Source organism: Uranotaenia lowii, chromosome 3 (assembly GCF_029784155.1).
Source record: "Uranotaenia lowii strain MFRU-FL chromosome 3, ASM2978415v1, whole genome shotgun sequence".
Classification (NCBI taxonomy): domain Eukaryota; kingdom Metazoa; phylum Arthropoda; class Insecta; order Diptera; family Culicidae; genus Uranotaenia; species Uranotaenia lowii.
Window position 1 is genome coordinate 206,560,579 of NC_073693.1, and position 12,371 is coordinate 206,572,949.

The window sequence follows — 12,371 nt, forward strand, 5'->3', positions numbered from 1 at the left end:
GCTACATAAACGCATCCTGTAACAACCTACTGCTCGAATGCCATTTCTCGAATCAAGTTAGCGACTGTTGGTGTGATGATGGGTTGATAAATATGTTGCTGAATGTACTCGATTCGAGGTTTAGCAACCATTGCAATTGGTGGGCTTGGTCTAAAATGAACATTTCTCGCGTGAGCTTTCATTACGTCGAATGAAACAGAAACACCGAACCGAGAAAAACGCTTCTGAAATTTGAAAAATGTTTTTCAAATCCTATTTTAATTCCTTCGCCGATAACCCTTCAAAAAATACGCAATATTCATGGAAACTAATTGTGTCAACTATTCCACATTATGAATTTAATTTTTTGCAATTTTTAGGGCCTTTTTTCAATCATATAGGAACATACGACATATTCAAACATAAATCGTTCATACGTCTGAACACATTCGTCGTTTGGAGGGGAAATTTGTTTCATTCGTCTCTTTTCTTTCGTCCTTTCGTTCAACTTGCACATACGCCCAAATGTTTCTGATGTAAATACTATGGAAAATTTTCAATTTTCTCGGCGTAGTGGCTGTTAAATAAGTGGTGTAGCGGTAAATTGGTGAGTAAATGCATAATGAAATGTGTGAATCAGGCGCGACATCGATCAAACCAACTCGCTGCTGCTGATCAGCTTTCTGTTGCCGATTAGCTGGAGGGGAAATTTGTCTCATTCGTCCTTTGATTCGTTGAACTTGCACTTACGCCCAAATGTTTCTGAGGCAATTACCGGTAAATTTTTAATTTTTTTTTTTTGGCATAGTGAATGTTAACTTAGTGAGTTATCGAGTGTAGCGGTAAATTTATTAGTGAATGCGTAATAAAAGTGTGAATCGGGTGATTGGGTGACTAACAGCAGCAGGCTGCTGCCGATCAGCCTGCTGCTGTTAGTTGTTAGGTTTGCTGCTACTGCTGCTGTTCGGTTTCTTTTCCTTGCTGCATTATTATACAGCTTTCGAAAGCCTTGAGTATCGATTTAAGAACGCCTGAAAACAAGAATCTGAAATAATATTGCCAGGTTGATATTCTGATTACCTCTACCTGTATATACACTGTTTGCTCATGGAATCCATAGCGAATGTGCTAGGTTTTTCTTCCTCTGCACATTCGCCGTTTGGAAGAAGGGACGTAAGCAACATTGAAATGGGCAAGCAAGGTTTTGTTTCATTCGTCATTTTGAAAGTCTTAAATTTTATACATTAAAAGGGTTTAAATTGATTGTTTTATCAATCATGTAGGTAGATAATGTTATAATGAAGCTTTTTTAATGAATATCTCAGTTTTTCAAATTTTGTTTCATTCGACGTAATGAAAGCTCACGCGAGATTTACGTTGGTTAAAGTCTAAACTCACCTTCAAGACGTGAAATGGACCAAATTAGAATACTTTAAATACAGTTTAGTGATTTACTTGGTGTACAAAAAATATGCCAAATAAAGTGCATAAAAAACACCCGAGAGCGTTACTATAGGGGTGCTGGTACACGTTTTTTGCGTCGTCACGTCACAAAAAAGTTACATTTGTTTAGTTTTCTCTTTACTTACATTTTGAAAATTGCCAACCTTTGTGATCTTGCCGAGAGCTTATTATTTAAAAATTCGTTTCAGGCGTTCCTGAGATACACCTGTGCAAAGTTCCGTCGTCACGTCACGTTTAAAAAAAATCAACGAGTATAATGCATAGTGTGCAACACTTGTAAGGAGCATCAATCTAGAGGAACTAAATTAATAGCGCTTGGGGATGAAAAGATAGCCAGTTGGTGTGTTGGAAAACATTGATCAGTTTAACATGGCGCATATTTCGATACAAAACATAAAGTCGAGGGATCAAGCAATAGCGAGATCAGATAGTTGTAGGTAGTTGTAGGAAAACCGATTTGGAGTCTTCGACACAATGTTGAAACAAGCCATGATCTACAAATGTCCAGTTCATTATGATGTTTTTTAAATTATAGAAGCGTGCATTCAGTGTAATTTTTGAACGCATTTAATCGATATTTTAATCGAAATGCGCAAATTTTGCAACAACAGTCTTTGCAGTTTATGTATTTAGTATTTAAGGAGTATATTCGAAAAAAAATCAACACTTTGTTTTGTGAACAACTTTTGAATGCATGGATATTAATTGATGAAATTTTCAGCTAAGTCATCTGGTAATGTAATCTATTATATAAAATTCTCTTGTAACGGTGTTTGTAGTACTACTCCTCCGAAATGACCCAATCGATTCAAATGAAATTATTTTTAGAATATTCTGTAGACATGCGAATCGGTTTATATCGAATAAAAACAACAAAAAGTCGCATCTATTGTCCGTAATCATTAAATTTGTAATAAATTGAATCAAATTAAAGTCATGGCCTTCAATTTTTCTCGAAATTTTCTTTCTTTTGGGCGCCGGGCGGTTTGTTTTTCGTCTCCATGGTCGAGACGTCGCGAGCCAACGTCGCAAGAGGATAGTAACCAGGGCATAGCATACTGATTGTGATTGGGAATATTTGGGCGCGCATTTTTCAACCAAGCATACACTGGATTCTTTTTTTAAACGATCTTATTTTACACGGTTTTATTTTAAACGACTTTTTTTAAACGATTTTCTCGAAATAAGACGATTTTTGAAAATGTCAAAAACAAGTTCTAAACATTTCCGCTTTTTGTCCGAACCACTCTTGGGTGGTAAATGGATTCGGACGTTGCTTTCCGACGGAAACATTTGCCGGAATGGCCACTTAGAGACTCTGCGGAAGTTCCGGAATAACCGTGACTTAAAACCCAAAACAAAGCAATCCAAAACAAATCTTTGAGCTTCCCGGTTTCACTCAAATCACTTCAGAATGGTCTACCTGGTTGGAAATGATCGATTTACAGTCCAAGTTGGCCACTTTACTCAAAATGAGCGATTAATTTTGTCCGGTTGTTTCGAACTTTTTTTACACGATTTCTTTTTTTTGCACGAACACAACAATCGTTTAAAAAAAGAATCCAGTGTAATTTCAATGCATGTGGTGGCCGTATGAAGCCTAGATGTGTTTTTTTCTTCTTGATTCCTAAATCATTTGTACAGCACAGAGTCATGAATGACGCCTAGGTGTGACCCAGATTGATATTTTGCCGATCAAATCAGAACCATTTAAACGATTTGAAAAAATTAAACTTTTATCGTGATATTTAAAGAAGGAATTATTGTCTGAATAATATGAATTTTGTACTGATGCATACGAAATAATGGTATGACTCTTTGCGGACATTTAAAAAAAGAAAAGTGGAAAGATTTGGTTTATAATCCAATATGCTAGAAACATTTTTCGAACATGTCCAAATGTGCTTCACAGAAGTTGTATCAAGCGCCTTTAAATTTATTGAACAACCACAAAATCCGTTGAAAATGAGCAGACACATGAACTGAACAAGAGCCTGTCCTTTAAAATGGATTATATAGGATCGATGTTCATTTAAAGGCCGAATGCAAAGAAGTGCAAATGTTCAACATTTACAAAAAATGTATGCATGATTTCTTAATTTATAAATGGTTGGCCCCAAATAAACAATCTGACTAAATAAACTTAATTTTATGTTTAAATCGTTCACCAAAAATTTGGGCTTGTGATATAGCTCAGTTGGCAAGTCTGTTGTCTCCTGAGCAGATGTCCGCGAGTTCGAGCCCAAGAGCAAACATCGAACACAGTTGTACCGGATAAGTTTTTCAATATCGATCCGCCAACTGTAACGTTGATAAAGTCGCGAATGCCATAAAGATGGTAAAACGACTATAATCGAAACAAAAAAAAAAGTTCACCAAAAAACTGTTCACAGGTTCCCTGTTTGTTTACACAGAATTCAAGTACGTACTTAACATAAATGTGTGTTTTTGTTTAATATATTTTGGCTACATAGAAGAGACTTTAGATACGATTTTTTGTTGAATTTTATTTGTAATTGATATTCCAGAAGCATAATTTTTTTGATAGCAGAGGAAGAATTTTTTTTGATAAATTTTCGGGAGATAAATTTCGAGGTAAATTTACATGAAAATTTCCAGAAAAAAAAGAATGAACTCATGAAATTATCGTAGCCTAAAAAGATAAGTTTTTTATGTATTTAATTTTTTAAAGCCTTTATTCCAATTGAATGTTATTGAATCTTGAATAATCTTAAATAGAAACGCAAATCACCTTCAACACTGTTAAGGAAAATTTTAAATCAGACAACAATGGTTTAAATTGGCAGGTATTTCTTTAGGGATAAACAAGAAAATAAAAATGCTTGAATTCGGTTGAATAACAAAAAATTTAAACATATATTTTTTCCTTTCAAAACCAAATTAAATTCCTTTGAACATTAACCCAATAAATCAAGTCTTCTTGATTTAATTTGCATTTTTTGCTCGAACAAGTAAAAAAAAAGGAAGACATTTTTTTTGGACATGGTTTGTAAAAAATCTTCTCCAATGTTTTTATTTCTTCAGTTCTAAAAAATATACCATCCAAAGCTACTCGGGAGATAAAAGTGCTGCGCTAGGCAGAATATTGGGCAAACACTCCAAAAATTGTCCCGATATTCAAAAGTCTTCTTCCATAAAGTTTCATATGCAATGAATTCCAATAAATAAGAAACTTTTGATTTCAATTTAAACCTCAAAGTGAACTCGAGCTAAGCGGAGTAAATCAACTAAATGGTATACAATAAATGAAACATAGATATAATCAACATATGTTATTTATGGAACAAGTTACAAAGAGTGGATTTTTTTTTAGCATGACGCTTGCCAAGTTTGATGGTAATGTTGAGTGCTAAAAAAATCGAATTTGCAACGGGAAGCTGATACCTGATTTCATTCGGTAGTATTCAAAGCATCCGAATCAAAGAAAAGACCCGTAGAATTGAGTTAAAAATCTTAGATTTGATTCTGATATAATTTAGTGGGACGATTCGAGCAAACGGAAAAGATGGATATGTTAAAAAACTAGGACATGTTTAAGAAAGCGAGACGATTAACAACTCAAGATTTGATGCTTTTTTAAGGTCAAACAGCGAAAGAAATATGGAAATAGACGCCAAGTTTAATATGGTAAGACGAAGTTTACCGGGTCTGCTAGTGATTATATATGTAAATTTTTGTGATGTTCTGTCAAGTTGTTTTTGAGATAGCGTCCGATGAAGAAATTTTTCGACTTTAATTTTTGGGCAACACGTGCGCTATCTATAATGCATACTATGAACCACCTTTTTCAAACCAAGGTAATTTTAAATAACATTTGCTGTTTCCTAAAGCTTGGCCTTCAAAATTACTAAAAATTTTGAATTTGGTTGAAGTTATAACAAATTTAACCGATTGTCCGCCTTCGGCACCTTTTTTAACATTCCACCAACGTTTTTGCGTAATAGCACGATTGCAGATCCAACTTAAACAGCGTATATACTTTGTGGGACCTATTAAAGAGCAAAAAATTTTAAAATATTTCTCCACAAGCAGTCCAAATATTTTGCGCACGATTTTACCACCGTATTTTGTGGGATGCTTTTCTACCTTGTAGAAATGAGGTCAGGCCTATTTATAAGTCAGCTAGACGAACTAGTCAGAAAAATCGACTTTTTTTTATCACTTCCTCATTCATATTTTCGGATTGAGCTTGAAAAAAGCTTTCACATTCCTCTGACTTCATGGAATCAACCATCTTCTCATTTATCCAAATTTTAGCTCACTATTGGGTCCTCTAGACTTTCTAAACGATTTACCATGTGAACTTTGGCCGACTAGTTGATTTCCAGCTGGTTTTGGGTCTCCCACTGGGACTTTTTTGGATTTTTCTCGAACCTGCCCATAAAATTTTGTCAATGAACTTCAGTAGTGGACGCTATCTCAAAAACCATTTGACAGATTGTCACCAAATTTTGTGTACGTATACATTACATTACTAGGTAGCTTCACTGAAAATTTCATTAATTTCCATCCTTGCATTCAAAAGTTATTCACGAAACAAAGCGTTGCATTTTTTTTCGAATACACTCCTTACACACAAAATTTTACAGTACAAAACATTTGTGTAGCTATCTCGTGACAATCCACTGTTGAAATAATGTTTTTTTTGCTAAGGAAGTTGAAAATTCGCTATGCTATTTCAGCATAGCGCTGCAAAGGGTGCGTGGCAACGGAACGAAAAACCTGTTTGCAAATATTTCTGCGTCGTCACGTCACGTTTTCAATTTTGTTTTTTATTAAATCAGTGTTAGAAAATGTTGTGAGAAAATTCATTTGCTACAAGTCTCTGGAACATAGTTGTTTGCTGATATGTAAGAAAGACGAGATATTTAACTTCTGCGAATGAAAAGTCATTTTCTTCCCCTTTGTCATGCACGATTAAATAACTTTGGATCCGCAAGTCGGAAGGAGACAAAAATAAAGCTTGTTGGATCTTTAAGAATATGTAAGTATAGTTTGTTGAGATTCTTTGAATAAAACTTGAATCAAAAAGTCGTCATCTTACGCTGAAATGTGCCATATTTGGAATTCAAAGAAAACCGACAAAACACTGTTCACTGTTCTCACTAATGCACCGTGGCACCACGCTTGCAATTCAATTCCGTTAAATTTCATTCCGATGGAGACGCATGATGACTAGTTGTGCTGGTTATCAATTGCATACGTGCCGGGCGCATTCGCTCAGTTCAGTTGTTAAGTTTTTTTTCGCGAAGGCACGTTACAGTAGGAACGGTTCTCACATTTTCGTTTCATTTTCTCCTCCAACAGGGCAATACCGGAATCGGATTACATCCAGCTCGGTACCTTACGGTACGGGGTGCGGCTGTCCGATTCGAGTCTACCGAGTGCAAACGGTACGATGACAGGTGATGGCGTTGTTCGGCATCGTGGTGGGTCCACGGATGAAACGAAATATTCGAAACGGGTATCGAACAGCAGCAGCTCCTGCGAATATCACACCAACGGTAACTGTAAGGTGAGCAGCGGCGCCGGAAGTACCACTTCCGGAGGGAGTGCCAATCGAAGTTGCTGCTGTATCAGCACCAGCGGGATTGAAATGCCGTGGACCGGAAGCAGCTACGTGAGGTCACGTTTGCCCATGCCCAGTAGTTTCGGTGAGTAATTTTGAAGACAGATTTCGCTGTGTTAGTTCTCTGGTAATCGAGTCAAATGATTCATACTAAGTAAGTAGTTTATTCAATCAGCTACGAGCTTTTATGCATTTTCGCATTCGAAAAAAAAAAACATTAAAATCCTGGAAGAATTTTTAAAGAAAATTTATTTATTTCAGGAGAATTTCTATCGAATAAAAAAATGCATTTAGTTTTCTCTCTCTTATTGGTGTCGTATGGAGAGATTTAAGAAATAAAATTATTGTTTAACACTTAAAATACCAACGTCAGTTTTGAGTACACCAAGGACCGCTGAAAAAAAAATAGTGGGAACGTCAGATCTTAAGCCTTGTATCTCGGGAACTACTGAACCTATTTCTACACACTACACTACACTACATTTCTACACAACCCCTCTGAGAACCCATACAAAATGTGTACCTACCTAGAACTTCCAGAAACTACAAGTTTGAAGGAATGTGTCGATGATTTATATAAGTTTTTGAAAAATTAGAGCATCCTTAAATTTCCAAACCTCTTATGGAGATTTTCCCAAATCAAATTTTCAAATCATGAAATGAAACTATCACAGTAGTTGGAAATTATTGGATCCAGAAAGGTGTTCAAAAATATGTAGATATTTTCAGAAAAATTTGGTTCGCATACGGCGTAATTTTATCCCGTATCACTCTAGGACCTACAGTCTTGGTTCAGGGCATTTCATTTTACGATAACAATATGACGTTGACAAATCGTAATCAATTTATAATAGTAAATTTTTAAACGAAATTTTATGAAACTAAAGTTTAAATCTTTATTTTCCAAAACCCCTACCCCGCCCTTAAACCATTCTTCAAAAACCAATTCCACTCTCAATTTTGTATGTATGTTTTCTGTTCTTCAACATGCTCAATTCTACAATTTAAAGGGTTTTGATATAATATCAACTTCATTTTATAAATTATGCATAACATTTTAGTTAAAAAATTTCCTTCTTTAATGTTATAAAGCTTATCTTTATATTCATATCCAGCATCGATTTTCAAGTAAATTTACCAAATTTTTAAATCTGCTTTGCAATTCCAAACACTTGAATACTCAAGTTTAAAATCTTCAAATAAATATAAGTTTTGGGAGGTTATGATAAGAACTATGTTATTTAAAATGTAAATGTGTTTTAGGTACATAATTTTAGATTTTTGAATCTCCTATTTCCAAACGATCCTGATTTTGGAATTTATCTATGAAAAGTGCGAAAAATGATTTGAAGTAGCGACTTTACGGTTAATTGAGAGTTGTTTTGTTTTCTAAATTAGTGTATTCTTTGTATATTCAATGTTATTTTTTATCAAATTCTTATTGCTGATTTCAAATCAAATTTTTAAACATAAACTTTTTCGGTATAGAGACTTAAGTTTTTAAAGAATATTTGAACAAATATGACTCATTTCAAATATAAACAGTGTTTATCTTTAATTCCGAGAAAAAACTTCATCAGCCCTTTATAACGATAGCTTGAAGAATCTGATAATAAAAAAAATATTTTAACTATGAATTGAATCTCTGAACACAATTAGAAAAGAATAACATGCTTGCTTCTATTTAGTTTCCAAACTGAATTCGATTTCATCAGGCAACAAAATTCAATTTTTACAGAAGATTTAAAAGCTTTTTGAAAATAACTTTAAAGCACTGATTCCAAACAAGCAATTAGTTTTTTTTTTCTGTCAGTTCATGTTTTCGAGATAGCTTTTGAAAATATGTATTGAATTTATTACATTAAATTGTGAACATGAAAAAGATTTTGAAAATATAGTAGTTGCTCGATTTTATCACTGTTCGATTTTTTCACTACTCTAAAAATTCACGCTCGATTTGATCACGGTTATTGTTTCGATTTCATCACGCTTTTTCATAAATCATTTAGAAACCATTTCCAAGACCTTAATTTCCATTCAAAAGCGTAGAGCGTCTTTGTTCATGGCATTTTTTAAGGTTTATGTTATGGTATATAGGCATTAAATAATATGAAAATGTCATTGATTTAATTTAATTTATTTTATTAGAGAGGCTTGCTTGGTAGATTCGCCTCTAAAATGTCATTGAACTGCTTACTTCAGTTGTAAAGTGTGTAAAATCGACATTTGGATTTTAAAAAAGTTTGTAATAATCGAAATAAGTATTTCTTTGTCACGCTATTGCTAATGTTGTTATTTGTGCTTGCTTAGAAGCTCTAAAATAGTATACTTTGTTGGGTTTTTGATCATATAAAAATGTGGGTGACTGTAGGCGTTCTTTTTAAAAAAAAAGACATACACCGTCTTAGCCGATTTAAGCTTTACAGACTGAATAAATGACATGGACAACTTAAGATTAACATTAAACACCCAGTACCGAGATGGGAATCGAACCCATGCCATCAGTGGGCTAGTGATTACCGTATTACCACGCTAACCACTCGACCACCGAGACGTACTCTTGAAAAGAGATTAGGTTTTTCTTATTTTTTAAATATTCGTTTATTTGAGAGGGTGCCATGTGCAATCCTGATTTTGCAGCATTTAGTGTTGTCTGAACTGATTTTTAAATGAAGATAAAATTCTTCTAGCTTTGCCATAAAATATGTAAATGGGACTTTGATTTTATTTCTGCAAAGTATAAAAAAGAAAAGATTATCTGACCATAAAGCAAATTTCGAGAAACATACTTTTAGAGTCTAAGTTGTGCAAATTTCAAGATATTTTTCAAAAAGTTAACTTATTCAGTTCATCAAAGATTAATGTGAAGTGAAGATTTAAATATTAAAATCATTAATTCTTTTTTAAAAATTGACGTCTTTTGACGTCTGGAAACAACGACTGTTGAATTTCCATAAAAATTGAATAATTCACTTTAATTGGCTGAGAAAATGCTTTTTCATCAAGAATAAATCTTAAAATTGGTATGTAGAAGAATAATTTGAACTGAAATCAATAATTTGTTTTCAGTAAACTTATGTAGTTACCAGTGTAAGTAAACATCTTATGATCAAAATTGATTAATCCAAAGTGTGTGCGCTACATCATACTTTATAATTAATCATTTAAGACGATAAAAATGTATTTTTCCACTTTAAATTTTAGTTTCGTCAAATTCACGGTTTTGCCATATTCACGGTGAAATATTTTTAGAGCGTGATAAAATCGAAAAACTACTGTTAAGGTTTTTCAAAAATGTTCAACTTTCTCAAAGCGCGTCATTTTGAATTCCGAGAAAAAAGTTGTAGAAGTTTTCTTTAAGTCAATTTTTACCAAATTCGCAAAATACGCGAATTTTGACGAATTTAATATTTAAACTCGTGATTAAATCTTTGTTCAAATTCAAGAAACCACAATTTCAAGATTTTAAAATCAACCCTTTGAAAATAATTCAAATAGAATAAAATGGAGATGTATTGTTATTGAGACATGATCTGAAATTATTAATATTCTGATATTTTTAACGGTTCTGAATGTCTTTTTTCAATTGTTGATTGTACCTACATATATCTGTTTTTTTTTTGCACTCAATATTTGGACCAAATCTAGGGTAATTTTTTACTGAATAAAAATTTTTCTATTTTAATTTTTAAAACTTCGATCATTATTATATTTTTAATTTGAGACACTTTACCATCTTTATGGCATTCGTTTCTCTAAAATTTCGATAGAATTTGTATAATAAATAGCATTTTACTGCTCTGAATTTTATGTATTATAATGTTTTGATTCACTATGTTGTGTTGTGAGCGTACTTGGTTGAATGATTCAACTGAATCAAAGCAATCGAAAGATTCCATTTAATTCAACCACGGTAAATGAAAAGTTCATATACCGGTATTTCGATAGCAACTTACTACCTTCTTCAGTGATCAATCGAAAACACGCACTGAAGAAGGTAGTAAGTTGCTATCGAAATACCGGTATATGAACTTTTCATTTACCGTGGTTGAATTAAAAGGAATCTTTCGATTGCTTTGATTCAGATGTTTTGATTATAATTTTGCATTCACTCTCTGGTGTTCCTAAGGTATTGGAATTAGTGCAGTCTCTTGCGAATTTTGGAGCCATTTTCTATCTTAAAATAAAGAACATTTTTTGAAAAATATAAAATTATTTGTCAAAAAAAAACATTTATTTGAACAATTGTATTTGTATTTTTTGCACATATTTGTATTTTGTATTGTAATCTGTGTAAAGCGCAAATTATGTTGCGAAATGTATCATATTGTGTATGAAAGCGATAAGAAAAACCCATAAAGATTTAAAATTGTAAACAAATGTAAAAAAGCTAGCGATCGCCGGTTTGGGAAGTTTTTTTTTCATGCTATTGCCATAGGGCTATCTATCAATGCTAAGCTTGCTGCGAGCATAACAGTTTGCTGCTTCTCAAATTTATGCAGTTTAGATTTTGAAACCTTCGGTGAAATGATAAAAATGTTTTATTTTTTCGACTATGTTATTTCATTTCAAAAAACAAAAAAGTTGCGATAATATGCTTGTTTTTTTTTGTTTTTTTTATGATATAAAAAGATGCTCGAGTTGCTTTCAAAACAGGGAAAATAACTATTATGAAATGGAATTACAGGTGGTAATAAGGTAAGATATGAAACAATATTTTTATTCAGTATATATTGAAACAGCTTAACTCTATTGTGGGGTTTAGTAGGGGGAATGGACAGGACATTAAATGATCAGAAGACTGATATACAATGGATTGTGGGTTCAAGCCAGTCGGAGTATCTCGACAAATTTGGAATTATGGGTAGGGTACTTATGTACCTTTTCAGGATTCTTCATTTGTTTTGAACAGTTGGAAGGGAGTGGGATGAGTCCAACCTGTCCCAAGCCAGTGGTAACGGACCCCTTGGTTGTGCTGCAATTATTGTTGATGAGTTAAGAATGAACAATTTTTGAATGTGCAATCGAGACTTCCCGTACCGCCTCGGGTCGAAAGACCTATCAGGCACTGGTGGGTTCTAATACATATGTATGTACATACATACATACATACATACATACATAGGGGAGAGTGAGGATACTTGATCCCCTTTTCTTATTTTCACCATATCTTTTTGGAAAAATTTAGCAACTCGCCGTCTTTGACATTTTCCGTAACGTGTAACTTCAAGTTTCTATGCTCCAAAAATGAGAACGATACTTGAACCCGTTGATGAACTAGAAGCATTTTCGTGGGAGTAAAAAAATTGCGATTTTTCTGAAGTTAGGGGAGACTTGA

At 33.4% G+C, this 12,371-nt stretch overlaps 1 protein-coding gene across 2 annotated transcripts in view; it reads left to right on the forward strand.

Annotated features, from left to right (window-relative positions):
• The window catches only part of LOC129752331 (uncharacterized), a 249,112-nt gene that overhangs the window by 149,733 nt on the left and 87,008 nt on the right, over positions 1–12,371 (forward strand). For both annotated transcript variants that reach the window (XM_055748117.1, XM_055748118.1), the window contains one exon: positions 6,772–7,118. In XM_055748117.1, the coding sequence (XP_055604092.1) occupies positions 6,772–7,118 (347 nt within the window). The remainder of the gene's footprint in view (positions 1–6,771; positions 7,119–12,371) is intronic.